Raw genomic sequence first — 26,789 nt, forward strand, 5'->3', positions numbered from 1 at the left:
ATTAAGGATAATATGAATTTGTGGAAAAGTGCGTAGCAAGCGGGCGTGGCATATCCTATAAACCATATATGTATTTACTATATTCTCAAATAACACGACGAGTTGAGCTGGTCAGGGTGTCTCCTAATCTGGCATATCCTTGGCTCAGTAAAAGGCTTCAGCAATCTACTTATGACCCAGGTCAGTGAGGATATCCATGAATGAAAATTGGAAAATTGGTATCTCCTGACCATGTAATTCTCATTAATAGCGCTTATCGTAGCATACGATTCCAGCCAGCTGGACTGGATCGTTGCTAATCCCAGGCATAACACTACTTTTTGATAACGCCTATCGTTGTCTTTGGAGCCATAAATCAGCAGACATATATAAAGTACGTAAGAGCTACTTTTTTATTTTCTCTTCGATTTTTTTCTTTCAATATTTATTGATAGAAAATCCGAAATAATTTCCTTATCATATCAATGACTGCTTACGGTTTTCGTCCGCTCAACTCAAGTGTTGTGCTCCAACTTATTTTTAAATATTTATAAAGCTCGTTAGTTTATGTCGCGGTTAAGAATATTACTGACTTTCTGATCTCGAATGCCTATTAATTGAAACTTATCGCCAATAATATTTGTTAAATGTGCGAGCATGGGTGGATATATTTTAATTTGTATTTTTGCAAGTGAAGGCGGAGGCTACAGATGAGAAATACAAATTTACTTTATATGGGAATTCATAACCAGGGAAAAATAAGGTTTTAATTCTCATGCAGATCTTTAAATTAAGTCTAAATTATTTGTTTGCTAGCTTGGAGATCGGAGTGAAAATAATTTTTTTTAAAATCCAACTTGGGTTCATTTCTCGTTGCCTTTGCTCCAGCTGTTAACTTAAAATCAATATATTTAGTTTTATTCACACAACATGATTGAAGAGTAATATTATTTTATCACAAGTCATTATTATATATATGTATATGTATAGAAGAGTTGGGGATTAGCTTAAAATATAAAATCTTCTTCGACTACTGGTTCCAAGCTGCTAAGGCTTCGCTCAAAGCTCTTGATGCGTTGATACCATTCGGGATCCTTGGCGGACACCGCATCTGGTCGTCCCATCTTGTGCCTGTAGAGATATTCAGCATGTCCCTGGCCGCCGATGCCATTGACGGTGCAGGCGACGAACTGATTGTAGACCTTGGACTCCCAGTCGCCGCCCACAAAGCGCACGGCACTGTTCTGCACACGTATTTGGACTAGATACGAACGCTCCGCGGTCTCCACAATGAAGTTTTGATGTTGTGGCGGCACGCCCTTCTCGCCGTAGGAATAGAGCTCAAAGTTGCTTGCCGTGATGGCCTGATAGACGCCCTCGGGCGAGCACACGTAGCCCACCTTGAGCGAGGATAGGAAGAAGGAGGGCTGACTTAGGTTGCCAACGACCATGCTGCTGCCATCATCGAGCAACAGAGCAAAGTACACATAGCGATTGATCGAGCTGAGGCAGCGCTCGGTGCCGAAACTGTGATCCCGTATGCCGCGCAGCTCCAGCTGCAGCTGTTGCTGGCCCAACACAATGCTGCCCTTCAGCTGGCCGTACTGCTCGTAGTGGGTGCGCTTCTCCACAATATGGCCGACGGACTTGAGCATGCCATAGAATCTCTCGTTCCAGGCCTCGCGCGCCACAGAGTCCGCAATGAGCGAAGAGCTGAGATCACGATTGTAATTGAAGTGGGCCGTGTGGCTCACGAACTGCATATCCAGCTGCACATCCACCAGCTCCTGCTCCGCTTCGCTGCGCAGCTGACCGAGGTATTTGACTCGCCATAGAGTCATCGCTTGCTCCGGATAGATGTGAAAGCCGGCACCACGAAATTCGGTGCTTTCCTCGCTGCCGTCACTGGTGAAGTGCACCATGTCTGGTAGTTTGGGCAGCATATAGAGCTGGCCGCTGGGTAGCCACAGGTAGAGCGCAGCTTTCAGTACGCCGCGCCTGCGCCGCTCCAGCGTGATCATCAGCTTCTCACCGGCTGCATTGGCAGCCATAAAGCTGACCACGTCGTAGCTCTTCGGGTCGTCCGTCAGCGGCTGGGGCCGATCAAGCGTGGCCAGATGCGATGCGGAGCTTAGCTCCTCCTCGTTACGCTTATAGATGCGATCGCGTAGCTTGCGCAGCACCAGCAACGCAATGTGATACTTCAGCTTATAAAAGATGCCCTTGCTGGGATACTTGTCAAAAATGAGCACTGACTTGCGACTCAGCAGCAGCAGGCCCAGGCAAAGCAGCACCATGAAAATTGCCAGAAATGGCAGCACCACAAGCAAGCCCAGGCTGAGGAAGGCTAGCGTTAAGCCAACACCGAGACAGATTATCAGGAGCATGTTGCTCGCTTTTGAATCGAGTTTCCGTTACTGACCGATTTCTGGCAGCGACCGTGCAATGCATTAAACGGTTGCCAACTATTTCAGTTTGATAAGCAGCTGGACTCGCAGCAAACCACTTGGTCAGGTCGCTTATCGTGGTGACTCTTATCAGTGCGTTTAGCTATGCAGCGGACCTTGGTTGAGACCGATCGATTGCTCAATTAATGTTACATTTGCTGTTGGTCATAAATCTGTTGGCAAATTTTGATATATAATTTATAATTGTTTATGATACAATTCGTTGTTGATTTCTCTTTACGCGCCCCCATTCAAAGCGATTGTGTATCACTTATCTTTCGTCTATGCATTCGTGTGCATGCCCATTTCACATCATTTAGCTTTTGTATGGATTTGTTTATGGAACTGCATATGAAGGCAGGGTAAATACATAAATCAAAGTATAAAATAAAATATGTATAAGTCTCAGCAGTATGAAAAAATAGCAAACGAATTTTAGATCACTCATGACTTTTTTAAATTAAATTCTATATGGAATTTAAGTATTTAGATTTACCGGCGCTTTGCATACTTTGTAGCTGAATGTATAAATTGCGTGTGAAAATCAAGCAGCTTTTGTCCGAGCTCATTCAATCATGTACCATAAGAGGTTCAATACTATGCCCGTTAACTAGGTATTTATTATTGAATATGCAGCGATAAAATATATTGGTATAGAATTAGATATATAAATTGAAAATATATCAATTTAAATTTCTTTCTCTATTCTTTTGCATCATGCTTTATGAATACAGGTGTGCATATGTATGTGTGTGTGCAAATGTCCTGTGTGAATGGCATATATTTATTGGCATGCACTTTACGCTTGCGTTGCCCAGCACTGGCCAGATGACTGCGCTGAAACCGTTATCTGCTTTGCCACACTGCGGCATTTGCAAATTGCGACTGCGCCAAAAAGTTTTGGATTTTCGAGCTGCTGCCTGCGCTCGTCTCTCAGCGATTGGCAAAACAACAACGCTCAATCAATAAAAACATAAAATTAGTGCGCAAGAAGCATGCATGCAGCAGCAGCAGGAGCAGGAGCAGCAACAACAACAACAATTGGCACAACAGCGTTTAGTGTGAAACACAATTGAGCACCAGGAAACAGAGCTCCAAAAAGAAAAAAGTGTCCTACAGTGTCCTTGTTTTCGCTTACAAACACAAATACACAAAAAAAAAAAGAAAGAAAAACGTAACAAAAGAAAGACGCGAAAGTAGAAAAAAAAAGAATAAATCAAAAATGTACAAAACAATACGGCACGGCGAGAACAGCTTGCAGTACACGATTCTACCGCAAAACGATGATTTCCGGATTGAGGGCAAGCTGAGCAACGCCAGCTGCCAGGCAGCGAACACATCCTCCGTAACGTGCATGTCCTCCTCCTCGAGCACGTCCAGTGGCGCCAAGCGCAGCGCGTCGGCGGTTGCTCCACGCAGACGTCGCACATTCTTTGCGTATTTAGGCCTGATCTTTGTCTGTACTGTGATCATTGGGGCCGTGCTCATACCGTTTCTGGTTTCCGCCGAGTGTCTGCCCAGTCCCACTGAATGGTTCCTCAAAACTAAGGCGGCCTTCACACACAGCGGCGACAGACAGCAGTTACATCCGGCGGCAGCAGCAGCAGCCACTGGAGGTGCCAGGATGGCAACAGCGCCAGCTCCAGCTCCACCGGTGGCTGCCATGCTGGGTCAGAATGTGGGCAAAACTGTGCAGATTGTGAATCGCAATGGCATTGAGCAGTTCATATTAAAGGTCAACAAGACTTTGCCATCTAGCAGCACTACAACTACAACTACTACAACAACAACAACAACAACAACAACATCAACAACCACAATTGCTCCAGCACCAGCAACAACAACAATTCAGAGCGTGCAAACAACTGATCCAGTGGTACCCCTAATCCCGGCCAGCACTGCACGCCCAGCCATGCCAAGGACAACCGTTGCCACTGCCGCTGCCGCCCCACCGCTTACCAATCGTCAGATGGCAGCCACCCTAACCACGCGCATCATACAAGTACCGCTGCTCAAGTCGGCAGCCAAGAAACCAATCATGCCGCCCGTGCTAGCCAAGACGCAGAGCACACAGGTCCAACAGCAGCAGCAACAACAACAACAACAGCAGCAGCAGCCGCCGCAGGAGCAACAGCAACAACAATCATCAAGCAACACGGATGTGGGTCAGAACAAGAGCAACAACATTTGGATGAATACACGTTGGGCTTACATAGATCCCTCCACCTATGTCCAGTGGTCGGTAAGTATTGGATCTCGCTCTAATTGTATGCCTATGGCTGTGTCCTTGTCTAGCTCTCTCTCTCTCTCTCTCTCACACACGCACACAAATAATCATTCTCTCTCTCTCTCTTTCGCATTTGTAGGGCTACAAGGCTGAGGATAGCGTGCTGCTGCCTGCTCTACTCGGATTTGCACTTATCGGAATGATTTTAATTATAACCGTTTGCCTGGTGGCACGCAACAAGCGCACAATTGTGTCCTCTGTGCGCAAGCGAAATCGTAACGTGAGTACAAAATGCATTTAATTGCCATGTGGGGGCCAGCGGCTTGCATAACCTTGCGCTAATTACAATCACCCAAAAACGTAACTGAAATGGGTTTCAGATTTCAAACGATTCAACAAAAGCCAACAGTAAACAGAGTTAGATTTTTCACCAATGAAATACATAATTATACGCAGATATGCACAATAAGATTTCTCCTCATAAAATAACTGAACATATAGCAAGCAGTTGATTCTTAAAAATATATAACATATGTATATATTTAGTTCTAATAAATTTCTTTCATATTTATAGCTTTATGTGCGCGTTCATTGCATTCAAATATTTTTTGAATGCCAACGGTTATATATAAGTTGTGCAATGTGCGCGTCTTAATGTTAATGGCAAAAATCAAAGAGCGCAATAGCTCTGTGATGCGCTCGGCTACTGCGCATGACGTGAACATTGTGCAAATCTGAGAGTGAAATGTGTATATTTGAAGCTACATCGACATCACAAGCTGACAATGTATGTGCATATACAGTGTTCGACCTTTTCTTTGCTATGTCCACTATCAGCAAGTGGTGCAGGGTTGCTAAGATGCGGATGACGCTTTTTATGTCTATCGATAAACTGAAAAGACAACAAATTCCACGTCATAGTCGGCTCGTACACGAAGTAGACGAACATCAAAACGGACATCGTGGCCAAACATCGTGACACTAACGATTGGGCGCCTCAACATAATATTGTGGCGCTCTGGGCGTGTGGAAGCGAGAGCGCTTAACTGTAACCGGCAAGACGAAGGCACAGTGCAGTGTGTGCGGAAGCGAGCAGGCAATAAACAACAACGTGAACAAGTGGTAGTGAACCAGCAGTGGCAACAGCAACAAAAACCAACAACAACACGACCATATACTATTGCCCGTTGGAGCCGAGAGTCGTTTGCGTGGCAGTTTTTTGTTGTTGTTGTTGTTGCTGTTGTTAGTGTCAGTGTTAGTGTTGTAGCTGTTGTCGCTACCGCTGGCAGTGTTTTGTTGTACTGCTACGGCTCTGGTGTATGTCTGCGCGCTGTTGTTGTTGCTCGGCTCTGTTTTGCCAGTAGGCCGCCTTGGCATTCACATAGTGATTGCGGTGAAACGTAGCAACACATTCATTCAGTCAGTCAGTTAGTCAGTCAGTCACTCACTCACAGGTGAGGCAGCAGCGAAACTAAAAGCCAGAGATAGGCAGGCAGTAGAGGCGGCTGGTCCAGAGGCACACTGGATACAAAAAAAAAAAAAAATACAAAAAAAATCGAATACAAAAAATACCGTTTGAAAAGAATAACAAATATAATAACAAGTGGAAGCAAAACTAATATACACAACTGAAATACGTCTACGTCAGCAAACTGTAACACAAATTCCAATCCTGTAAGCAACAACAACACTGAACTCGCTTGTCTAGTGAAAAGTAAAAAGTAAAAAAAAAGAAAAGAAATTTGCTTGCGTGTAGCGGCAGCCGCCTCTCTCTCTCTCTCTCTGTCTCTCTCTTGTGCATACATGTGTGTGGGTGAGTGTGTTTGATTGTGGCGCTCGCGTAAGTGTGTATATGTGTGTGTGTGCCAACAAGGCAAATTTGTATTGTTTGCATTAATTGTGCGTGCGTGTGTATATGTGTGTGTGCGCGCTGTTGTTGCATGGACCAATTGGCATTTGCATGCACATGGCCATAATTCCGTTGGCGTTGTCAGCTGCTGCTGCGACTGCTGACGTTGCAACAGCCACGAGCATACACAGAGCGTGTGACTGAATGAAAGGGCAAGAGAGAGATAGAGATACAGAGAGGCAGTCAGTTAATTGCATTCACTAATCCCATCAACTTGCAACATTGCAGAGCAACACGCCTGAGACGAAGTAACAACATTAATTATGGCCATCAAACCAGGATTGGGACGCAAGACGAGCAACAAGAATCCACCGATACTCAGCCATGAGTTCGTCATACAAAACCACGCGGACATCATCTCCTGTGTGGCAATGGTGTTTGTGGTTGGGCTAATGAACGAGTCGACGGCATCGTTTGCCAGTGCTTTCATCTCGCTGCATCACAACGTGAGCGGCGAGGAGGCAAGCAGGGAGCAGCCGTATGGCAAGCCGTATACATATGTGGCCGGCATCAAAGACTATTGTGCTATATTCTTCTACACGCTCACTTGCATCATCATGCACGCCATCATCCAGGAGTTTGTGCTGGACAAGATTAGCAAGAAGCTGCATCTGTCCAAATTCAAGCTGGCTCGCTTCAACGAATCCGGCCAACTGGTCGCATTCTATCTGCTCTCATTCATTTGGGGCACGCACGTGGCGCTGCGCGAAGGCTACCTCGGTCAGGTGGCTCTGCTCTGGGAGGGCTATCCAGCGCATCCGATGAGCTTTCTGCACAAGTTCTACTTCATCATCCAGCTGTCGTACTATCTGCATATGCTGCCCGAGCTCTACTTCCAGAAGGTGCGCTCCAAGGAGGAGCAACAGCCCAAGATCATACATTCCATTAGCGGCTTCACGCTCATCGTGCTGGCCTACACGCTCAGCTTCCAGCGCTTGGCTCTCGTTCTGCTCACCCTTCACTACTTCAGCGAGCTGCTCGCCCACATCTTCCAGCTGATCGGTGTCTTTGATCGCGACGAGCGTCTGGCCCGTGTGGGCATCGTGAACAACGTGTGCTTCGTCCTGGTGCGTTTTGCCACCTCCGTGATTGGTGTGCTCACACTCTACTATGGCATTTGCGTGTCCGGCGGCAGCTATAATCTGCGTGCGGTCATTGCGCTGATCGGCCTGATCGCCGTGCAGGGCTATCTGGTGTTCTCCTTCATCACCGAACAGCTGCGCGCCAAGCGGGAGGCGAAGCGTGAGGCCAAGCTGCTGGCGGCACAGACCAAGAAGGCGAAGGCGCCCAACAAGGACAAATCGAAGCGCAAGAAGGAGAGCGATCTGCCCGAGGCGGATCAGGTGTCCTCCAGTCCGGCCAAGCAGAAGCTCAAATGAAGCAGCTCAGCTGCAACTGCAGCAAGAGCCACAGCCACAATCAAATGCAACAAAATCTTCCGTGCACTTCCAGACGCTCAAGCAACAAACAAACACACAAACAAGCGAAATTACAAGCAAACAACAAATACAACAACAACTACAGCTGCAACTACAACTGCAACACGAACAGAACGGAACAGACTCTATTAGTGAACTCAATCACTTGATACACTAAGCAACACAACACATGAAACATTTATCTACTGTCGCATTTACAAATTTTTTCTCAGAGCGCAAAATTTTTTGTAAGCCCAAACGTTTTGTTTCATTATATAAGTTTTTTTTTTTTTTTATTACTATAATTACAAAATAATTTTAAATTCAAATAAACAAATTTTTTTATTTTTATACAAGAATGCTAAAAAAAAAAAAAAAAAAAAAAACAAATTTAAATCAAAATTTTATGAATCAAAACTGTGTTTTTTCGTCTCTCTAAATTTATGTATATGTATATATATATATGTGTGTGTGTGTTGTATGAGTGTGTGTGGGTGAAATACTAAAGCAATGCAGCATATAAAATATGTATGTGACATTGCCTGTATGTGTGTGTGTGTACACATACATACATAAATAATCTATATACGTATCTACATATGTATGTATGAGTGTGTGTGTGTGTGTAAATCGGAGTACTTTTAATGTTTAACATATTGATCGTGTGGTATTTTATACGTCCTATCGAATGTAACAAGAAAACGAAAAAAAGAAAGAAAAAAAAACAAATATATTTTGTATAAGAAAAACAAAGTGTAAATCTTATTGAAGCAGGGCTAGCCCAGAAATGGGGCATGGATATATGTATATATTTATATATATGAGACTTTGAGTCAATCTAAACTTAATGAAATCTTCATCAACTCTCTCTCTATCTCTCTCTCTCTCTCCTATCTCTTATGCAGGACATTGAGGAGCAGGGCGCCGAGGATAATGCCACACTGCTCACAACAACAAATCTTTCCGACGATGATTAATTTCCATGTATATACAAATAAAACAACAACAACAACAAAAAACATAAAATTTAGTCGTGCGTGTGCCCCACTTTTTTCGCTTTTTGATGTTTTATTATTAAATATTATTATTATTGTTATTTTGTTTAACTATTTATTTATTTCAGATATGTATTTACATATTTTTATGATATATATACACAAAAAGATATACAGGCCTATATAGATAAACAAAATTTTGATCAAAAAATTCAAAAAGGAAATGCTTGAAACAACTTAAGTAAATGATAAAAAATAAACAGCGTATTTTAATCAAATATAAATTTGACAAATAATCAAATATGTGCACAAAACTTTTGCTTTATATATAAATATTCGTAAATCTTTATATATATACATATATGTATATAGAAATATTTATTACTTTGAAGATCTTGAAACATATTTAAATGTATTTCGAATGCGTGCATATATTTGTTTACTTGTATTTGATAAATATATTATGTTAAGAACTTAACTTTTTCGAAAAAAAAGTAAAAAAAAATTAAATACTGTCCAAGCTAAGCTATGCCAAAAAAAAAAAAATAAAAATTAAAAATATAAAAAAAAATAGGGAAAAAAACAAAACGAAAAAAGCAAACGCATAATAAAATGAAAAGTTGAAAAAAAAAATAAATAAATAAATAAAAGAACAAAACTCAATGACACTCAAGCAATTTTCATTGTTATGTTTCTAAAGTAAACAAAAAAGAAATAAGAAATTGTAAAAAAAAAAAACCTAGAAGACTGTTTCTTGAAAACATATTAAGGATTCTTTGAATAAGCTGTTACCAAAAACATTTTCTTTTTTTGCTCTCCTTTGTTTAGCACTGAATTCCTTCCATTGTGAGCATAATTTCTTCGGTGTTCGTGGGTGTGCGTATGTGTGTGTATATGTGTAGCCACATGCATCACACACCCACAAACTTATACAAGATTTACGTATATGAATATACATAAGATAAGCATGTATGTGCGTATGATTTTTAGCACAAATATTAAGCTTAAACTGCATTTAACTGGATCGGAACACTTGGAGCATCCTTGACGATGGGCGATATTATGCAACGCACCCTTAACGCACTAATACTTATGTACTATGTATATGCAATCATTTAAGTCCAGTCCAGTCTAGAGAAACTCCAGTCTCTTGAGCACAAATTGAAAATGCAGCAAGAATATGAATCAAGTATTAAGTTTCTTCTCGGATCGGAGCGAAATAGAGTTAGATATTGAAGAGCTCATATATATATATACATATGCATATATATATGTATATATGTAGATCATAGTTCGATTGATAGGAATAGGAATGAAATGAAAAGTAATACTATGTACACTGTATACACTAAATATGTTTATGAATATGTATGTAACTGTATGTAACATGTATGTATGTACGTCGATCTATATAACTGTGTAAACCATTGAGAGTTGTAATTGTAATTTGAGATGATCTGTATTTTTGTAAGCATAATATATACATATATATATATATTTAACAAAAACTGCGAGCTGGGCGTGGCAAGGCGCACTTACAATTGATTTGCTCATTATATTATATACTATATAGTATATGCTATAACATAAGCAAATTTTGAACACAATGGCTTGCATTTACATATACACCAGCACGCATATATATACATGTATATGCATTATTGAATAAATCAAATCAAAAATTCCAAGCATGGATAGAATATATATACTATATATATATATATGGATATCCAACATATATCACTGTAATTGTTATAAATTATTTGCAAATGCTAAACAGTTAAGTCCATATATACCACAGAACAATGCGAACAACACATAGACACATAGACACATAAACACATACACACACACACACACACATATATATATATATATATATATATATATATATATATATATATATATATAAATACATACATAAATATATACAAAACGAAACACAAACACTATATTGAATGTTTTTGCTTGTTAAAGTGAATAATAATAAAGAGCAAACTAACTGCATATAATACATACATCAAACATTTCATTACAATATAATGTACATTTATTTATACAGTTATGCACCTGCGATGCTATCTCTCAGCTTAAATCTATTTGTTAATAACGTATATAGTTTATCACTTTCAAGGATTCTGCGCCTGCTGATCGCGCTGCTGTTTATCCCGTTTATTTTGCTGCGCCGTCAAATGACTCTGAACGAAACTTTGAAAGTTTTGTTCTTCTGCTTTGCTCTTGGCATCGGTTTCCAGCTCCTCATCGGCATCCATTTGCACCGGCACTAGGCTCGGTGCCATAAGATATACACTGTTCTCTGAGTTGGTCTTTGGATCCTGCAAGTATAGAGAAATTGCAATTAGCTACAGTTCCACATAGTCCATTGAAGGGCAACTGACACTTATATCGAGTCCCATGGGCACAGCTGTGCCGGCCTCATCAACGTTGTCGACTGGCTGCGGAGTCGTCTCCTGCTCGGCAATGCGCTGTAGGCGCATTTTCTCATACACCGGCTTGTAGTCGCGATTGTATTCGGTCACACAGTCAAGTATGTGCGTCATGAGGGTTGCAAAGCCGATGCCCGTCTTGGCCGAGACACCGCATGTGATCAGATTCTCGTAAAATGTGTCGAGCGTAAGCGACATGGTGCGTGTCAGATTGTTGACATAGCTGTGCTCCTCCTCCAATGCATCCTGGAACACCTCAAAGTCGGTCATCCACTCCTGCACAAAGCTACAATCCTTCAGGTCAATCTGTTCAATTAGAATATTAAGATTTTATAGCATCTCTTTTATCAGTGTGTTGGAAGTGTGTTCACCTTGTTGAGCGCAATCAGAAAGGGCAGTCGCGTCTTGTAGAGTATGGAGCACGCATACAACATGTTGGACATGAATGTGGTAGGGCAACTGGAACGCACAACATCCATGACATAGACAACGATCGTGGGAAACATGGTAGCTAGGCCTTCAGTGATGATGCTTCCAGATGCCGACCAGGTGAATACCTCAATTTGGCCAGGCGTATCGATGATGCACCATTTGTGGCCACGCTCGCCGGCGCGTCGCACCAGCTCCGCGAACTTGGGCATCTTGGTGGTGAACATGTTGAGCGCAGTGACAATTCCGCCGTTGGGGCCCAGCTGATACTGTTTCATTACTTCTCTGTAGTTGACCGTGTCACGTATGTCGATATGCGCCGCATAGGGAACCTCACGACAGGCGGGATCTAAGTTTACTACATACGGATTAAACTGTGCCTGAGCGTGCTCGATGAGGCTCCGCGTGAAAGTCGTTTTGCCTGAACCGGCCATGCCAAGCACGATGATGCACACAGGCGAATCCCGAATACCTTCGGCAATGCTCAGCCCCGCTAGGTTGATATTATTGATGTCGACGTTAGCATTGCTGCTGGTGCTCGAAGGTTTGGTGGTCATCCTTAATACAAATTGCCGCAAAACAAAGTTGCACGCTTCAGAACTTGACAATCACAGTGCAACGCATTCATCCAAACAGTGAGTGGCAGTGTTAGTCCAAACTATTTTCAACGGTCTGGTAGCTTGGCTTTCGAGATTCGCAACAGGTGGCGGTATGGTGCGTGCTCATGCACATGCCACTAAGGGATCTTTTGTTCAACAGTCGACCATCTCGGCCGAGCGCATGAAGCGAAATGATTTTGTGTTCCCATATTTTCGTAGCCCGACCCTAAAAGTGAGGAGCCGAGCAAATACGAAGTGGTCTGGGAACTAATACTCGTAAAAAAGTGTGCAAAACGCTTCACACTACTTGTCCGGTCTAAGTGTTCTGTGGTTAGTGCACAAGCGCACAATATTCACCGAACATTTTTCACATGGTATGGTACCGCCATCTATTGTAGATACTAAAATTTTATATAGATACTACGCCATCTATTGTAGATACTAAAATTTTATGTAGTATCTACAATAGATGGCGGTACCCAAAAATATTTTATTTATTAAAAGAATGATCCTTTGGAAGGTAGACAAATGTAAACCAAACTAAAATATTTTAATATTGTTTCAGCAAGTTTACTTAAAGGATTCCCGTTTGTTATTCACATTCGCACGATAGTTCATATATATATTTCAACTAGGTGGCAGCATTGGTTTGTAGTTTGGCGCGGCTATGGAAGCACGTCTGGAAATTAAGTTGGAGCAGCCGAATCCCCTGTTCACGCGATGGCTGGAGCGTTGGCTACACGAAGCGGAGCAACGCAACCGCAAATCGCAGCACAAGCTGCGACAGGCACTGCAAGCCCTGCGCAACTACCCGCTGCCGTTGTACAGTGGTCGCGAATGCGCCGTGCTGCGCGGCTTCGGCACAACGCTATGTCAGCTGATCGATGAAGAACTGCGTCAGCATAGGCTGCTGGCTAGCCAAGCCAAACTGAATATGAGTGCCACTGCGGCGTCCAGCAGCGCAGAGTATCAGGAGCAGGTGCAACAGGTGGTCAAAGTGGTGCAGAGGAAACAAAAGCAACAGCAGCTGCAGAAGCCCAAGAAGTTGACCAAGAAAGCACAACAGGAGCTGGCAGCAGCCGAGGAACGGGAACGTGTCGTGCACATGCCTGCGGGCAGTTATCGTATTGTGCTGCTAGTGGACACACAGGAGACGAGCGGCAAGAATAAGCGCATCCTGGATCAGACGCGCAGCTATCTGCAAACGCTGAACGTGGAGCACGAGGTGCGGCGCCTAACTGTCGGTGACTTTCTGTGGATAGCACGCGATGCCGCCGGCAACGAGCTTGTGCTGCCCTACATAGTGGAGCGCAAGCGCATGGACGATTTGGCGAGCAGCATACGCGACGGTCGGTTCCACGAGCAGAAGCATCGCCTGCACCAGTGCGGACTGCCGCACATCATTTACCTGATCGAGGACTACGGCGACAATGAGCAGCTCGGCCTGCCCCTAGAGTCCTTGTTGCAGGCACTTGTCAACTCTCGCGTCCAATCCGCTGACATCCAGGTGGTGCGCTGCGACAATCACTATCGCTCCATGTGCTATCTGAGCGGCGTTGGCGCCGCCTTGCAGCAGCTCTATGTGGACGCGGCCAAGACGCTGTACAGCGTGGACAAGCCGCAGCTGGCCAGAGCACAGGCCGACAGTTGTCGTGGCCAGGAGGGTCTGCTCAAGTTTCGTTCCCTCTACGAGGACTCGGCGCGCAATGCCCAGCTGACGGTGCGCGAGGTATTCGTTCAGCAGCTGCTGCAGCTGCATTCCCTCTCACTGGACCGTGCCCTGGCCATTGTGGAGCGATATGCGACGCCGCGCCTGCTGCTGGATGCGTATGCGGCGTGCCAGAGCGAGACCGAAGCACGTCAGCTGCTGGCGGGACTCTGCTGCGGTCCGCTGCAGCGGCCACTGGGCGACAAGCTGAGCCAGTGCATCCATCAGTTCTACACAAACGAATTCAAGGCCGGTTAGGTTTAGTAATTGTATTTAGTAGGTATTTAGTTAATTGGACATATCTAAAGTTATATACACATATTTATACATTTAGAATTATGACTTGGACTAGTTATAAGAGGAGAACAAAAACTGGATGCCAATCGATCGAACGATTTCATTTATATATTGCGGAAATGCCGTATGGCCAGATCCACGGGCAAATCGAAGTCAAACTTGGACAGTGCATCAATTGAGCGCAACGAGTCGCGGAAGCCCGTGCATGCCACATAGCTGTTGGACGTGTAGTATGTATCGATTAGCTCGTTGCAGCTGAGTATCAGATTGAGCCACTCCACCAAGAGATGTGCGCTGAGGGGCGAAAGGGAAATGACAATTGAAGTGAATGGGATATCGAATGAAGCACTCACTTGAGTCCGGCACAGATGAGAGCCTTGAAGTGGGCATTGTAGCTGCGCTTGTAGGGCCGATGCATGGCCAGGATCATGCCGATGGCGCTCAGCAGACTCTGCTTGGCTGTCACCGCCTGCGCGTCCACAATGTCCAGTTGGAAGCTCTGCGATAGCTTCCTGGCCGGCGTATTGTTGTACTCCTCGCCATGCTTCAGATTGTAGTACTCCAGTATCAGCTCCCAGGCGTGCATGCTACGACCAATGCCAAGGAACTGCATCTCTGCTGCCGCACCCGCCGCCACACGCTGTGCGCCTGGCTGCAGGCAACGCATGAATGGCACCATCAGACTGGACGCTGCCGATTCGGCTGGCAAGCGCAGCCCGTGCTGGATGAGCTGCTGCAATGTGCGCGCAAAGTTTTTGCGCACCACATTGGTTAACTCGCGGCCAATGGTGGCTATGGAGTCGCCACGCATATGCACAATGCGCCGTCCCAGAGACTTGTCCGTGTCCCAATCGTAGCGCTCGTACATGTCCTCATCCGAATCCGATGAGGCTGTGGCTGCGCTTGCGGCATAAGGCGTCAGCTCGTGGCCGGCGCTGTTGACAGCTGCACGCCTGCATCGTGGCGGCAAAGTGATTAATGCCCCATTCTGTGCATCAACCGAGACGCTTGGCTTGTTGGCATTGGTCGCCTGCTGTTCCCGTTGCTGGCGTAGAGCTCGCTTGATGTTGGCCAACTTTTCGCGATCGCAGCTTAATGTGGCTGCCAATGCGGCCACCTCCTGGATATCCACCTCCAGCTGCGCGCGCAGATCCCTTTAGAAATGAATATATATTTAAAATTAATTGATATCATTGAGAAATTGTAATTTAATGCAAATGTTTCCATTTATGTAGCTAATAATATTGCCACTCCATCAAAAATATGCCCAAGTCTAACGGATAATTACTCAAAATGGAAACATGAATCGATTTCGCATTGGCGTTGCCACAGTGACACGAAAACTTAACGGATATTGCAATTCCCACGATGACAATTAAGTTAATTAAATTTTTAATGCTTTTCACTCACCCCCAATGGTTGCCCTTGTGCGTCTTCTTTAAAGAGTTCTGCTGGAAGTCCGCTTGGCGCTTGGCAAAGTGTGTGGTCGCAAACATCTGCATCAGTAGCGATGCCTTGTCGAGCAATCCATGCGCCTTGCTGTGCAGGCTTTCCCGTTGTGGTCCATACTCCGCATTGGCGTTGGATGATGATGATGACGATGCTCCTGTCGCTCTCATATTGTTGCTGCTGCTATTGGTTGTTGTTGTTGTCGATGTGGTTGCCACCACGGGCAGCTGACCAGGCGCCTGCCTAGCCGTCTGCTTCGCAGCATAACTGTTGTAGGCGCCGCTAAGCAGCTTCAACTTTTCGCTGGCGCTGGTGGTGCCGCCAGTGCCGCCAGCGGTGTCGCACTGCAGAAAGGCTATAAAACGCTCCAGATCGGTAATTTGGGTTTTCAGCTGTGCCACCAGCTGTTCCTTCATTTTGAGCGGACCCACAAACTCGCCGATTGCATTGTCCACCTGATGGCGCAGCTCCTCGGTGCTGAGAGCGGGCAGCTGATGTTGCTCCACTTGCAGATTGAGCTTCGTGCGCAGCTCGTCCAGTATGAATTTCTGCTTCTCGAGCAGCACATGCTGCGGCAGCACTCCGGGTGCACCCGAATCATAGGCGAACTGCTCCAGCTCCGTTAACTGCGACTTCAGCTTCTCGATCAGCTGGCCATTTGGCGGAGTCGCCTGCTGCGCTTTATCATTGTCGTTGTCAGTTTTGGTAGCTGGTAGTGGCACCTCCGGTATGCCCTGAAAGGCAAAATCCTCCAGATCACGCAGCAGCTGATCCCGCTCATCTGTGGGCGCCTCCACAATCTGTCGCACGCGCAGCTGGACGTGCGCAAACTGCGATGTCAATGCCAACAGTGAGCTGGTCAACACCTCCTGCTCCTCCTCAATGCTGCGCAAACGTGCCAATTCGCTGGCGCTCTCCTCGTTCGCTGCCACCGCTGCTGGCGGCTGTTTCTCCAGCTCCTGATTGAGCATCGTTGGCTTCAGTTCACAGTCGCCGCTCGTTATCAGCTCGGAGCTGGCGCTGTTGGCATCATCATAATTTGCGCCCAACGGCGACCAGCGTTCGCTCAATGGCTGCGCCTCGTCCTCGGCAAATGCGTCTGCGTCCTGATCAGCCTCTGGATATGCTGGACTCTCAGCGCATTCCACGTCCTCATTGACTGTTGCTGTTCCAGTTGCACTTGCCACCTTTGCTGCCAACTGCTGTAGATTGTCACAGCTGGCAGTGCTGTTGCTGCTGCTGTTGCTGCTGCTGTTGCTGCTGCTGTTGCTGCTGCTGTTGCTGCTGCTGTTGCTGCTGGCTGGCTGCTGACCTTCGGCCAGCGTGGCACTCATGTCCATATGTGTGGCTGGGGCCAGTTGGGCGCAGTTGCCACTTTCACCTATGCCACACTTTCCACTGTGCTCGAGTTGCTGATGCGAAAAATCAATCACTCGCTTGCTCGACTAACAGCTGGCCAATCCGCTGGCATTTGTGTCTACGTGTGTGCGGGTGGTTGAGCCTCGACAGTTGGCAGAGTCACAAGGCAAGCAGACTCGAGTCGACTCTCTCGATGCTATGTTTCCCGTGGCAGTCACGAAGCGAATGCTGCGACTGCTTTTCACGCACTGGCAGTCGAGTCCATTTTCATTTTCCATCCAGAGCTTTTATCAATGGGGTTGCCCTGAGCTTTAAGCTTGCCGCATTTTAGGGGTTGCAATCGTATCGAAAGCCAATTCAAGCAGCCTAAAATGCTTTAAGCTTTGCCACATGTGTTTTTGTAGCTCGAAAGCTTTCTGGCTGGATATTTACTACGACGGCAAACTGGCTGAGCTTTAAGAAAGCTCATATGTTGTTGTCAAGATATTGCCCTATTTTGTATGAGGCTCAGAGTGGATGATTTTCAGCCGTATAAAAAAAGTTGGGAAAGCCAAATAAAAATACAGGTAAAAGTCAAGGAACATATATAGTAGTATATAGTAGAACAGTTATGTGACTAGGGATTTATTTTTATATAAAGCTAGTATTTTGTTGTTGTCAAGAGTTGGTACTTCTCCATATTAGGCTCAAAGTTGAAGATTTTCATAAGGAAAAATATTTGAAAACTTAATAGAAGACAGAAAAATAAAGCTTAAAGCTAATGAGCCAAATAATAAAAATAAAAGTGATGCGACTAGGGAGTTTTCTTTCTATAAAGACTAACTTCATACAAAAGTATTTCATACTAAAAAAAAAAACGAAAGGAAAAATTAAAAATATTTATTATTATCAAAAAAAAAAAAAAAAAAAAAAAATGCCAAAATGTTGGGAGAAAAGTAAAAATGAATGAATGAATGAAGTAATTCCTTATATAAAAGAAAATGAAAAACGTTGGATACAAAGCGTGTATAAAACACTGTCTCTGTTACCATACTCCGTTATTATTGTAATGCAAATTTAAATTTAATTAATTTGATTCAATTCTTTGTTTTGCTCATCTTAGCTTTAGAAAGTTTCCATTTGTAGCGTCAATCTGACCCTAGTTAATTTTAAGACCAAAGCTCTGCAACAGCTTATAAATGGTTTCATCTAACCGTAGCTTTTTCCGTTGAAATTTCCCAAAGTTGTCCCAAAGTCAAAATACCCCGAGCTTGTTCACCTATTTCGTAAGGGGAACACTGACCGACTTGACCCCTTTTTCCCCTTCAGCAGGGAATAAACTCAATATATCTGTGGGTCCGATAAGGCTTACTTCAGATTGAGAGAGAAACATTTCAGATAAGAATTGAATAGAATTTCTTCTAAATTGATATACCTAATGTGTCTGGGGGTATTACATATCAGAGTAGCTGCTCTGGTATCACAAATGTTTTGCCGCTGCTCGCGATAAGCTAATCAGCTCGTTAAGTGCGGCTGACAACCTGATTGGCGGTCATTTTGGGGTCGTTGGGGCTGGGGCCACGCATTCAGCTCGAGCATTGAGTGAAACCAAATTCATTTTGCATGTATTTCACTTAAATCGCACAAAAGAATGAATAGAAATAAAAAAATAAAAAAATAAAAATAAAAATAGAAAAAAAAAGAGAAACATTTACACATATGAATAGCTGGGAATACTTTGTGTCATTTAGCGTGGCGTAAAATTATTTTTGCCCCCATCGACGGGCAGCAGGGCGCCAGTGGTGAAGCTGGCCTTGGAGCTGGCCAGGAATGCGGCGGCCTCGGCCACCTCAAACACATCGCCGACACGGCCCATGGGATGGGAGTTGATGGCGCGTTCGTGCAGCGCATTGTATGCCTCGTCCACAATGCCAATGCGACTGTGTATGTTGGTCACCACAAAGCCCGGATTCACCGAGTTCACACGGACGCCCTGCGGCGCCAGCTCCAGCGCGACGATTTTCGTGAATTGATCCAGTGCCGCCTTCGAAATACCGTAGGAGAGGGCGCCGGGAAAGTGACGGATGCCGGCACAGCTGCTAATGTTGACCACAGCGCCTTTCGTCTTTATCAGATGCGGCACAGCTGCCTTGGTGAGGACCACAACGGCGCGCAGATTGGTATTGAGCACCGCATCGAATTCGTCCATGTCCAGATCGATGAGCGGGCCGTTACCCAAAATGCCGGCATTATTCACCAGCACATCGATGCGTCCGTATTTGTCCAGCGTCTGTTGTATTATTGCATTCGCATCCTTGGTCACATCGGCCTCCACAGTGAGTGTCTGGACGCCTTTATATAGCTGCCGGACTTTCGCTTGCGTCGCCTCCAAATTGTTAACGTTGCGTCCGACCAGCGACAAATGTGCTCCCTCACGTGCCATTACCTGGGCGATGGCAGCACCAATGCCGCTGCTTGCCCCCGTCACAATCACCACCTTGTCGCTGAGGCTCATCTTGTTCGACTGTGTACGCCGTGCCCTGTGCGGCATGCATTTATGCTGCCATTCCCGTTCCCGTTCCCATTCCCATTCCCTTTCCCATTTCCATTCCCATTCCCATTCCATTCCTGCCTGTCTTGCCGGCTGATAAGATTAAGCGGACGGGCGAACGTGACGTAAATTGCGCTCGTGTGTAACCTGTTGAGGTGCTGCATTCCCATTGCCATTCACTCACAGATTCTATTGCAGCTACGGCTAGAGAATGAGCGAGCGACAGAGAGAGGTAGAGGATTTTGAGGGGCTAGGTGCTAGGTGCTAGGGGCTAGGGAATAGGGATAGGGGTACTAAGACCCTTCTGACCATGGCCCCATTTAGCAAGTCAAGCGACAAGTTTTTTAATTAAAACTTTTTGCGGCTTCTCCGATTTCAAAGATTTGTGAAATCATGTTCCCAGCTGTCGCCACTGCCTTCCCCCACACCTCCCCGTTCAACCCGCTCCCGTTCCCCATTCAGTCTAAGCTGCACCCTAGCACCTAGACATGAGATAGATAGAGAGAGAGAGAGAGAGTGAGTGAGTGAGTGAGTGAGTGAGAGAGAGAGAGAAAGAGAGAGGCCGGCCTCCTAAATGCCTGCTGTTTGCCGTCTATGTCTGTCTGCTGCCGGCTCACATTAACTTTAAGCGTTTCCGTTGTCAGATAATTAACATTTCCATTTAGCTAGCGCTGGTGGCTGCCTAGAATCGGCTCATATATCACCCGGAGCCGCCAAGAGCGCGCTCAAGTTGTATGCGCTAACGAAAGAAAAATATATGTATCTAAAGACAGCGAGAGCCCGAGAGTGACAGAGAGAGAGAGAGCGAAAGAGAGCGAGTGAGAACTGATTGCGATAAGAACTGTTGCAAATTATCACAGCACTTCTTATGATAGTTGCTGCTTGGGAGAGGGGGGAGGAGGCAGGAGAGTGACGCTTCTGTTGGTCCTACTCAAAATATTCCATTCGTTAACTACTCAAACTACCTGGCCAAACCAAGGCAAATGGCAACTGTTTTTACACTCGTCTCTTTTGGAGCATTTCATAAATTTTAATGAAGTCGTGCGGCTGCCGGCATCTGAGCTGCCTAAGTGACCCAGACACCTGCCGAGCTATGCTGTTCGTTTGCTTACACTTGGCGCATAGATATCCAATAAGAAAACAACAAATTTGTGATACTTGCAAGGATTCATTCCCTTAGTCTATTATAGTACAGAGTCTATTTTATATGGTGCATGTTTGATTGCCTAGTAAAAATCTCCAATTTGACAATTAATGGTGTTACAGTCATTAGGCAGCAATTGTTCAGGTGATGCTTCAATCATTTCTTAAAATTGCAAGTGGCACGGCGTTAGCTGGGAGTGGCCGACTGGGAGATACCAAAGGCTCATTCTAATAACTTAATTGTAATTTCATAGAAATGGGAAAATTTGTATATGGTATTAATTGGCCTGATGTATTCGAGTTGGATGAAGCTATAACTAACATAACAAGTCTCCAGCTGTGATAGACAAACGAATGGACAAACGAATAGACGGATGGATAAACAGACGGATAGACGGGCGGATACACGAACGGATAGACAGACAGATATGTAGATGGACGGATAGACGAAAGGATAGACGGATCTATAGACAGGCATATGGACGGGCGGATAGACGGACGGATAGATGGACATATAGACGAACGGATAGACAGGCAGATAGATGGACGGATAGGCAGGTGGATAGACGAATGGATAGACAAGCAGATACCCGGACGCATAGACGAACGGATAGACGCATTAATTGGTGGCCGTTGTTTCCTATCATGTATATCTCCGTTTAACTTTACAGTCAGATGTCGATCACGTCTCTGCCTGCTGCCTGTTACAGAGCTTTTAACATAATCAGCTTTCCATTTGAAAGCCCCTTTCCCCCCAATGGGTTCGGGCTATAAACACACGCATCACATAATAGCAAAACATTTCTACTTTATCAAAATATATTTTCCTTCAAATTTCAAATCTTCTTAATTATATATTCGCTGTAATTCCCATTGTATAAATAGCAAAACATTTCTTCATTATCAAGCCAAGAGAAGCGTATTCCCATTCACTCGAAATATGTTTTCCTTCAGCATTCAAATCGTCTTAATTATAAAATTTGTTATAGCTCTCATTGTAGAAGCCGTTAGCACCAACACGGTATTGCCTTCTCATCCATCGTCCACATTCATCATCCCTCATCCATCGGGGCACTCGAGTTGCATCAGTGTCTAACCGAGAGACAGGCGAACCGAATGCGAACCAAAATCGTAAATTGAATTCATGAACTTGACGGTTTTGCTTTGTTCTTGCTTTATTATAATTCTTGTTGCTTTTGCAATTTCTTGGCTTGCTTCCAGGGAGGACTAATGTATGCGTAGCAGAACAGGAATTAATAAGTGAGTGCAATTAAGGAGTGTCAAGAACAAAGTTTCTAGATGCCGTTGCAGCACTCATTTTGTAATAAATTAAATTTTAATAACAGCCGAACAAACAAACGAAACACAAAAAATAATAATAAAATATATATATACAAAAAAAAAAAAAAAAAAAAAGCACACACAGAACTTAAGTCTAACTAGAGCTAGCGGCTATATTGTAAAAAGCAATCTGTGAAAAGTTGATTGGGGGTAAATGGATTCATGAATATGGAAATTGAGCTACTTCAGTACGGCTTTGTTTTTCACGGGCAGAAATGAGGCCAGCAGGCAGCCAGCTGAAAGGTGAAAGAAGGTGGAGAGATATAAAAATAAAGCATACATAAATAATAAATATTAAATAAAAGGGCTAAAAGGGTGAAGCCTCTGAGCGAGTTACTTACTGAACATAAAGCAGCTGACCATGAGGAAGGGCGGCAGGCAGCCAGTGGTCATCAGTGCCGGAAAGAAAATGTTGCCCAGCAACGAGCCCATGCGGCCAATCATCATGCTCAGCGAGACGATCATGGTGCTGTCAGGAGCAATACACATTCAGGTGAGATTTGTCGATTAGAGTGTGGGAATAGTTAGATAAGTGCGTCGACCTACCGGAGTGCCGTGGGAAACATGCTGAGCGAGGCGCTGATGAGTGATGTGCTCGATATACTGCCCATGGATACGAAAATGGAGGCCAGCGCCACGGTCGTCGCGGATGAGCTCGACCAGTACATGCCCAGGGCGCAGGAGCCGGCGGCAAACAGACACATAACTATCAATCAAATCAGAACGTAGCACAAAATTCAGGAGCGAGCCCTAGACAGAGTTTTGATTTGATTAATACTAACACATAATCCGCTTGACGCCCACCAGATTGACCAGGACACCGGCCAGTGTGTAGGAGACCAGGCCAGCGGAGGCCACAATCAAGTTGTTCGTGTAACTGGCGGCGCTCACATTCACCGTACACTCGGCCATGGCACCGCCCATGGCGGCTGCCTCCAGTTGCCTCTGCGTCCGATTCACGCTGTACTCGACTATGCTGCAGATGCTGGTGCTGCCGGTCTGGGCCTGGCTGCTGGCCAGTTGATCGTACTCCTTGATGGAGGCGAACAGCTGCGGCAGCCAAAGACGCATCGTGTTCTGCCTGTGAATATGTACGGGGATTACCTATGTGGCCAGCTAACTAGCTCAGTTGAGAACCCTTACCCCAGGAGCACGCAAAAGTTGAGCAGGTAGACCAGAAGCGAGAGCCCCAGATAGGGTTTCACGAAGAGCGGGCGCAGCTGGAGCAGACCCCGGTGCAGTGAACTTTTTGGCTTGCTGGCCAGCTCGACGTCCGCATCCTTGGGCAGCGCCTTATCCACGGCTGGCTTCCCACTCACAGACGTCTGCTCCGGCTGTTGGGCATCGGACTTTGGCGACAGTTCATTGGCCAGTTCTTTGATCTGGGAGTTTCAATAAAGGAACCAACTCAACTCAGCTCAGCTATGCAAATTAGTTTTCAATTTTCATTAATCTCTCACTCACTGGAAATGCGGAGCGCGGCTGACGTTTGTTCAGGGCATAGATGAACCTGAACGCCTCCAGCGCCTCCTTGTTGCGTCCGCGCGACATCAGAAACTTCGGGCTCTCCGGGAAGAAGGGAAAGAACGCAAAGCTCAGGATGCTCGGCACTGCGCTAATGGCCACAAAAACCTGCCAGGCATGCACTGCAAGTGGAGACCAAAGAAAAGTTAGCCATTGTTGTTGAACTCAATAAGCATTCGAAATATGTTTATAATCAAGTACAATTATGTATGCAGAGTTGGCTGGAGTTGGGGGCTGGTTCTAGTTGGCTGTATGCAGCCAAAGTCCTAGACCTCGCGTCAAGCTGTTATTTATTTAACATGAACACTGTCACCTAGTCAAAGTTGGCAACTTTAGCCTAAATGACTCTTAATTATATTTTAAGCTGTCAATGGGGTCTCGACAGTTAATCGAATCAATTGTGGCAACTTCTACGGCTGACTACGATACTACATTTAACTTATTTTGTGGTGTACATACTTGTTTATACGATTAGCTAAGTGTGTGAGTTAGTTAGCAGCTGCTTAGTTAATTAAGTCGGCTAAATGTTTGCACTTTAAAATCATTTTGGTTTTCTTTATGCTTGTACTTCAGATTTTAATACTGCTTATACTTCAAATATCTTATTGGCTTTTTTATAGCATGTAATCTGAAAAACCATATATATTTGTACCTACTTTTTAGCAAGTGTTAGCCTATAAACAATAAATCCGTATAGCTATTTTATAGTCCGATAAACTGCAACTCTATATATGTAATTACTTTATAGCAAGTGTGAATCGATAAACTTAAAAAAAATCTTGATGTATATTTTAGAGCACGACTAAACTGATAAACTATAAATTGATATACATAGCTATTTTGTTAGTAAGTATAAACCAACAAACCATAAATTAATATAGCTACTTTATAGCAAGTGTGCAACCATAAAATAATATAACTACTTTATAGCAAGTGTAAACCGATAAACCATAAATTAATATAACTATTTTATAGCAATGTGTAAACCGAGAAACTATAACTTAGTAATACTTTTTATAGAAAGTGTAAAACAAGAAGCCATATAGCTACTTTATAGCAAGTGTAAACCTATAACCTATAAATTAATATAGCTACTTTATAGCAAGTGTACACTGATAAACCATAAATAAATATAACTACTTTATAGCAAGTGTAAACCGATAAACTATAAATTAATATAGCTACTTAGTAGCAAGTCTACACTGATAAACCATAAAATAATAAAATTACTTTATGGCAAGCGTAAACCGATTAACCATAAGTCAATATAACTATTTTATAGCAATGTGTAAACCGAGAAACTATAACTTAGTAATACTTTTTATAGAAAGTGTAAAACGATAGGCCATATAGCTACTTTCTAGCAAGTGTAAACCTATAACCTATAAATAAATATAGCTATTTTATAGCACGTTTAAACCGATAGACTATAAATTGGTAAAACTTGTTTATGGCAAATGTGAACCGATGAATATATCTAATACAACTCAAACAAATCGTAATATATTCTAGTTATCAGTGCCGTACTGCTCGCACAGATAAAAGTAACTACTATCAGTTAGCTAGCTGAGCAAACTGCGAAGGTCACTGCGAAGGTCACTTACATGAGAGTCCCAGAATTTGTATGTTCCAGGTCTGGGGCAAGATGCCCATGGCCAGGCCCGGCAGACTGAGCGTGGCTAAGCTGAACATAATGCCAACCAGCATCATGATGCGCTGGCGATACTGCCGTCCATGCAGCTCCGTCAGATATGTCATCAGCACGGCGAAGGGTCCGCTCATACTAGGTGTTTTGGGATGTACATCAACGTACATCATCGTACATATAATTGCGCCTATTTAGTTAGTTGGAACTTACGTGAAGCCGCCCAAATACTTAAAGATCATGAGCTGCACTACGTCCTGGCTAATGGCCCCGCCCAGCACACAAATCGTGTCTGCCAAATATCCGTACACCAGCAGCTTCTTACGTCCCTTCGTATCGGCCACATAGCCCCAGAGTATGGCCGACGATATCATGCCCGCATAGGTGACCGCGTTCAGTATACCCTTATCAATCAGGGTCAAATGCAGATCGCACTCGGCGCTCGGCAGTATGTACGACATGGTAGACGTTTCATAAACCGTCCCCATCGCAGCGCCTATAGCCACCAGGAGCAGCAAGATGTTGAACATGCCAAAGCCCGCCGCATCGATGGCCGTCTCAAAGTCCGCCGGCTGTTGAGGTGGCTTACTGGGAGGTGTGTCATCATCCTTCACTTCCTCTAACCTGATCATCTTGTTTGCTCTAGCTGCTGTTGTTGTCACACTCACTGGAGGCAGTTGCTCCGTCTGCTCTAGCGTTCTGTTGTTGACTAAAACGTACTTACGCCGTATCTTGTATCTTAAATCAGCTCAAAAAAAAAAAAAAAACACAAAAGAAAAAGCGTAAAAAAATAGAGGCTGGTAATCAGACAACGTTTATACTACTGCCGCCTACTGTCGCTTATCCATCAAATCCCCAAACCCCCTCGCCATTGGCCAATCATATAAGCGTAATCTAAACAAAGCTAAGATCACTCCCGCAGCGACTGTTCGCACGCACGGCTCGGCTAGCTGGGCGCAATGATCACGACACTGTCGTAAATTGGATGACGACATGGTTTGCCTCTGGCGCCATTTTGATTGCAGGGGAGCTTCCATGACTGGCGCACCTGGCAACTGCCAACAGGCATCAGAAGCAGCAGCAGCAGCAGCGAAAGCTCAGCGCAAATAATCGCTCAGTGAACTAATTTGCTGTGATTACATGGCGCAGGTTCCCAGTTTCCCAGCGCACTAAAACCATTTGGGATTACTCATGGACATGGCATTACTGAATGGACCACCATTCGTGCACTCCGTGCGCTCTTGTTTAATCAGCGCTGCACAGTGGTGTGAATCGTGCTATTATTAGCCGTTGCTCCCTGGAGACTCCAAGTAAGTTATGCAAGCCCATGTCAAAATGTCGCC

The 26,789-nt window shown here is 44.6% G+C and overlaps 8 protein-coding genes across 14 annotated transcripts; 3 read left to right on the forward strand and 5 right to left on the reverse strand.

Annotated features, from left to right (window-relative positions):
* Positions 1–845: 845 nt before the first annotated feature.
* On the reverse strand, positions 846–2,650 carry LOC6584219. The gene has a single exon (XM_002009839.4). The coding sequence runs from the start codon at positions 2,364–2,366 to the stop codon at positions 987–989; it is 1,380 nt and encodes a 459-aa protein (XP_002009875.1). The 5' UTR covers positions 2,367–2,650; the 3' UTR covers positions 846–986.
* Positions 2,651–3,299: 649 nt separating this feature from the next.
* Positions 3,300–9,010, forward strand: LOC6584220 (nuclear pore glycoprotein p62). 2 transcript variants are annotated; one of them, XM_044008720.1, is made up of 3 exons: positions 3,300–4,668; positions 4,793–4,933; positions 5,228–5,419. In XM_044008720.1, exons 1-3 carry the CDS (start codon positions 3,649–3,651, stop codon positions 5,306–5,308), a joined length of 1,242 nt encoding a protein of 413 aa, XP_043864655.1. In that variant the 5' UTR covers positions 3,300–3,648; the 3' UTR covers positions 5,309–5,419. The 2 variants fall into 2 exon arrangements, with proteins under 2 accessions (XP_043864655.1, XP_043864656.1); XM_044008721.1 differs by lacking the exon at positions 5,228–5,419 and adding an exon at positions 8,886–9,010 and having other exon boundaries at positions 3,302–4,668.
* On the forward strand, positions 5,555–8,462 carry LOC6584221 (translocating chain-associated membrane protein 1). 5 transcript variants are annotated; one of them, XM_015161504.3, is made up of 2 exons: positions 5,555–6,374; positions 6,791–8,462. In XM_015161504.3, the coding sequence occupies exon 2, from the start codon at positions 6,826–6,828 to the stop codon at positions 7,939–7,941; it is 1,116 nt and encodes a 371-aa protein (XP_015016990.1). In that variant the 5' UTR covers positions 5,555–6,374; positions 6,791–6,825; the 3' UTR covers positions 7,942–8,462. The 5 variants fall into 5 exon arrangements, with proteins under 5 accessions (XP_015016990.1, XP_015016989.1, XP_043864660.1 ...); XM_015161503.3 differs by having other exon boundaries at positions 5,555–6,107; XM_044008725.1 differs by having other exon boundaries at positions 5,555–5,749.
* A 1,897-nt stretch (positions 9,011–10,907) lies between the features above and the next one.
* Positions 10,908–12,613, reverse strand: LOC6584222 (GPN-loop GTPase 1). Its single transcript, XM_002009842.4, has 3 exons — positions 11,794–12,613; positions 11,375–11,728; positions 10,908–11,311 (listed from the first exon to the last, which is right to left on the reverse strand). Exons 1-3 carry the CDS (start codon positions 12,406–12,408, stop codon positions 11,105–11,107), a joined length of 1,176 nt encoding a protein of 391 aa, XP_002009878.1. The 5' UTR covers positions 12,409–12,613; the 3' UTR covers positions 10,908–11,104.
* Positions 12,614–13,077: 464 nt separating this feature from the next.
* On the forward strand, positions 13,078–14,545 carry LOC6584223 (crossover junction endonuclease MUS81). Its single transcript, XM_002009843.4, has 2 exons — positions 13,078–14,434; positions 14,493–14,545. The coding sequence occupies exon 1, from the start codon at positions 13,118–13,120 to the stop codon at positions 14,414–14,416; it is 1,299 nt and encodes a 432-aa protein (XP_002009879.1). The 5' UTR covers positions 13,078–13,117; the 3' UTR covers positions 14,417–14,434; positions 14,493–14,545.
* On the reverse strand, positions 14,413–17,522 carry LOC6584224 (RUN domain-containing protein 1). The gene is made up of 3 exons (XM_002009844.4): positions 15,866–17,522; positions 14,809–15,609; positions 14,413–14,749 (listed from the first exon to the last, which is right to left on the reverse strand). Exons 1-3 carry the CDS (start codon positions 17,242–17,244, stop codon positions 14,560–14,562), a joined length of 2,370 nt encoding a protein of 789 aa, XP_002009880.2. The 5' UTR covers positions 17,245–17,522; the 3' UTR covers positions 14,413–14,559.
* A 1,318-nt stretch (positions 17,523–18,840) lies between these two features.
* LOC6584225 (3-oxoacyl-[acyl-carrier-protein] reductase FabG) lies at positions 18,841–19,783 on the reverse strand. The gene has a single exon (XM_002009845.4). The coding sequence runs from the start codon at positions 19,755–19,757 to the stop codon at positions 18,990–18,992; it is 768 nt and encodes a 255-aa protein (XP_002009881.1). The 5' UTR covers positions 19,758–19,783; the 3' UTR covers positions 18,841–18,989.
* A 2,310-nt stretch (positions 19,784–22,093) lies between these two features.
* On the reverse strand, positions 22,094–26,162 carry LOC6586922 (synaptic vesicle glycoprotein 2B). 2 transcript variants are annotated; one of them, XM_044010500.1, is made up of 8 exons: positions 25,660–26,162; positions 25,406–25,584; positions 23,742–23,923; positions 23,421–23,659; positions 23,060–23,358; positions 22,824–22,983; positions 22,619–22,746; positions 22,094–22,513 (listed from the first exon to the last, which is right to left on the reverse strand). In XM_044010500.1, the coding sequence occupies exons 1-8, from the start codon at positions 26,076–26,078 to the stop codon at positions 22,458–22,460; spliced, it is 1,662 nt and encodes a 553-aa protein (XP_043866435.1). In that variant the 5' UTR covers positions 26,079–26,162; the 3' UTR covers positions 22,094–22,457. The 2 variants fall into 2 exon arrangements, with proteins under 2 accessions (XP_043866435.1, XP_043866438.1); XM_044010503.1 differs by lacking the exons at positions 25,406–25,584; positions 25,660–26,162 and adding an exon at positions 24,003–24,235.
* Between the last annotated feature and the right edge of the window lie 627 nt (positions 26,163–26,789).

The sequence above is a fragment of the Drosophila mojavensis genome, unplaced genomic scaffold (genome assembly GCF_018153725.1).
Source record: "Drosophila mojavensis isolate 15081-1352.22 unplaced genomic scaffold, ASM1815372v1 contig_136, whole genome shotgun sequence".
NCBI classification, from domain to species: Eukaryota; Metazoa; Arthropoda; class Insecta; order Diptera; family Drosophilidae; genus Drosophila; species Drosophila mojavensis.

Coding starts and splice junctions, on each gene's coding strand:
- LOC6584219 (XM_002009839.4), bottom strand. CDS start 2,366: ATGCTCCTGATAATCTGTCTCGGTGTTGGCTTAACGCTAGCCTTCCTC.
- LOC6584220 (XM_044008720.1), top strand. CDS start 3,649: ATGTACAAAACAATACGGCACGGCGAGAACAGCTTGCAGTACACGATT. Junction 4,669..4,792: donor CCACCTATGTCCAGTGGTCG/GTAAGTATTGGA, acceptor TCGCATTTGTAG/GGCTACAAGGCTGAGGATAG. Junction 4,934..5,227: donor TGCGCAAGCGAAATCGTAAC/GTGAGTACAAAA, acceptor TCATATTTATAG/CTTTATGTGCGCGTTCATTG.
- LOC6584221 (XM_015161504.3), top strand. CDS start 6,826: ATGGCCATCAAACCAGGATTGGGACGCAAGACGAGCAACAAGAATCCA.
- LOC6584222 (XM_002009842.4), bottom strand. CDS start 12,408: ATGACCACCAAACCTTCGAGCACCAGCAGCAATGCTAACGTCGACATC. Junction 11,729..11,793: donor TTCTGATTGCGCTCAACAAG/GTGAACACACTT, acceptor CTAATTGAACAG/ATTGACCTGAAGGATTGTAG. Junction 11,312..11,374: donor CCATGGGACTCGATATAAGT/GTCAGTTGCCCT, acceptor CTATACTTGCAG/GATCCAAAGACCAACTCAGA.
- LOC6584223 (XM_002009843.4), top strand. CDS start 13,118: ATGGAAGCACGTCTGGAAATTAAGTTGGAGCAGCCGAATCCCCTGTTC.
- LOC6584224 (XM_002009844.4), bottom strand. CDS start 17,244: ATGGACATGAGTGCCACGCTGGCCGAAGGTCAGCAGCCAGCCAGCAGC. Junction 15,610..15,865: donor CACAAGGGCAACCATTGGGG/GTGAGTGAAAAG, acceptor TCATTTCTAAAG/GGATCTGCGCGCGCAGCTGG. Junction 14,750..14,808: donor CTCATCTGTGCCGGACTCAA/GTGAGTGCTTCA, acceptor TTCGCCCCTCAG/CGCACATCTCTTGGTGGAGT.
- LOC6584225 (XM_002009845.4), bottom strand. CDS start 19,757: ATGAGCCTCAGCGACAAGGTGGTGATTGTGACGGGGGCAAGCAGCGGC.
- LOC6586922 (XM_044010500.1), bottom strand. CDS start 26,078: ATGATCAGGTTAGAGGAAGTGAAGGATGATGACACACCTCCCAGTAAG. Junction 23,660..23,741: donor AGCCGCGCTCCGCATTTCCA/GTGAGTGAGAGA, acceptor TGAAACTCCCAG/ATCAAAGAACTGGCCAATGA. Junction 22,514..22,618: donor GGTCAGCTGCTTTATGTTCA/GTAAGTAACTCG, acceptor TTCACCTTTCAG/CTGGCTGCCTGCTGGCCTCA.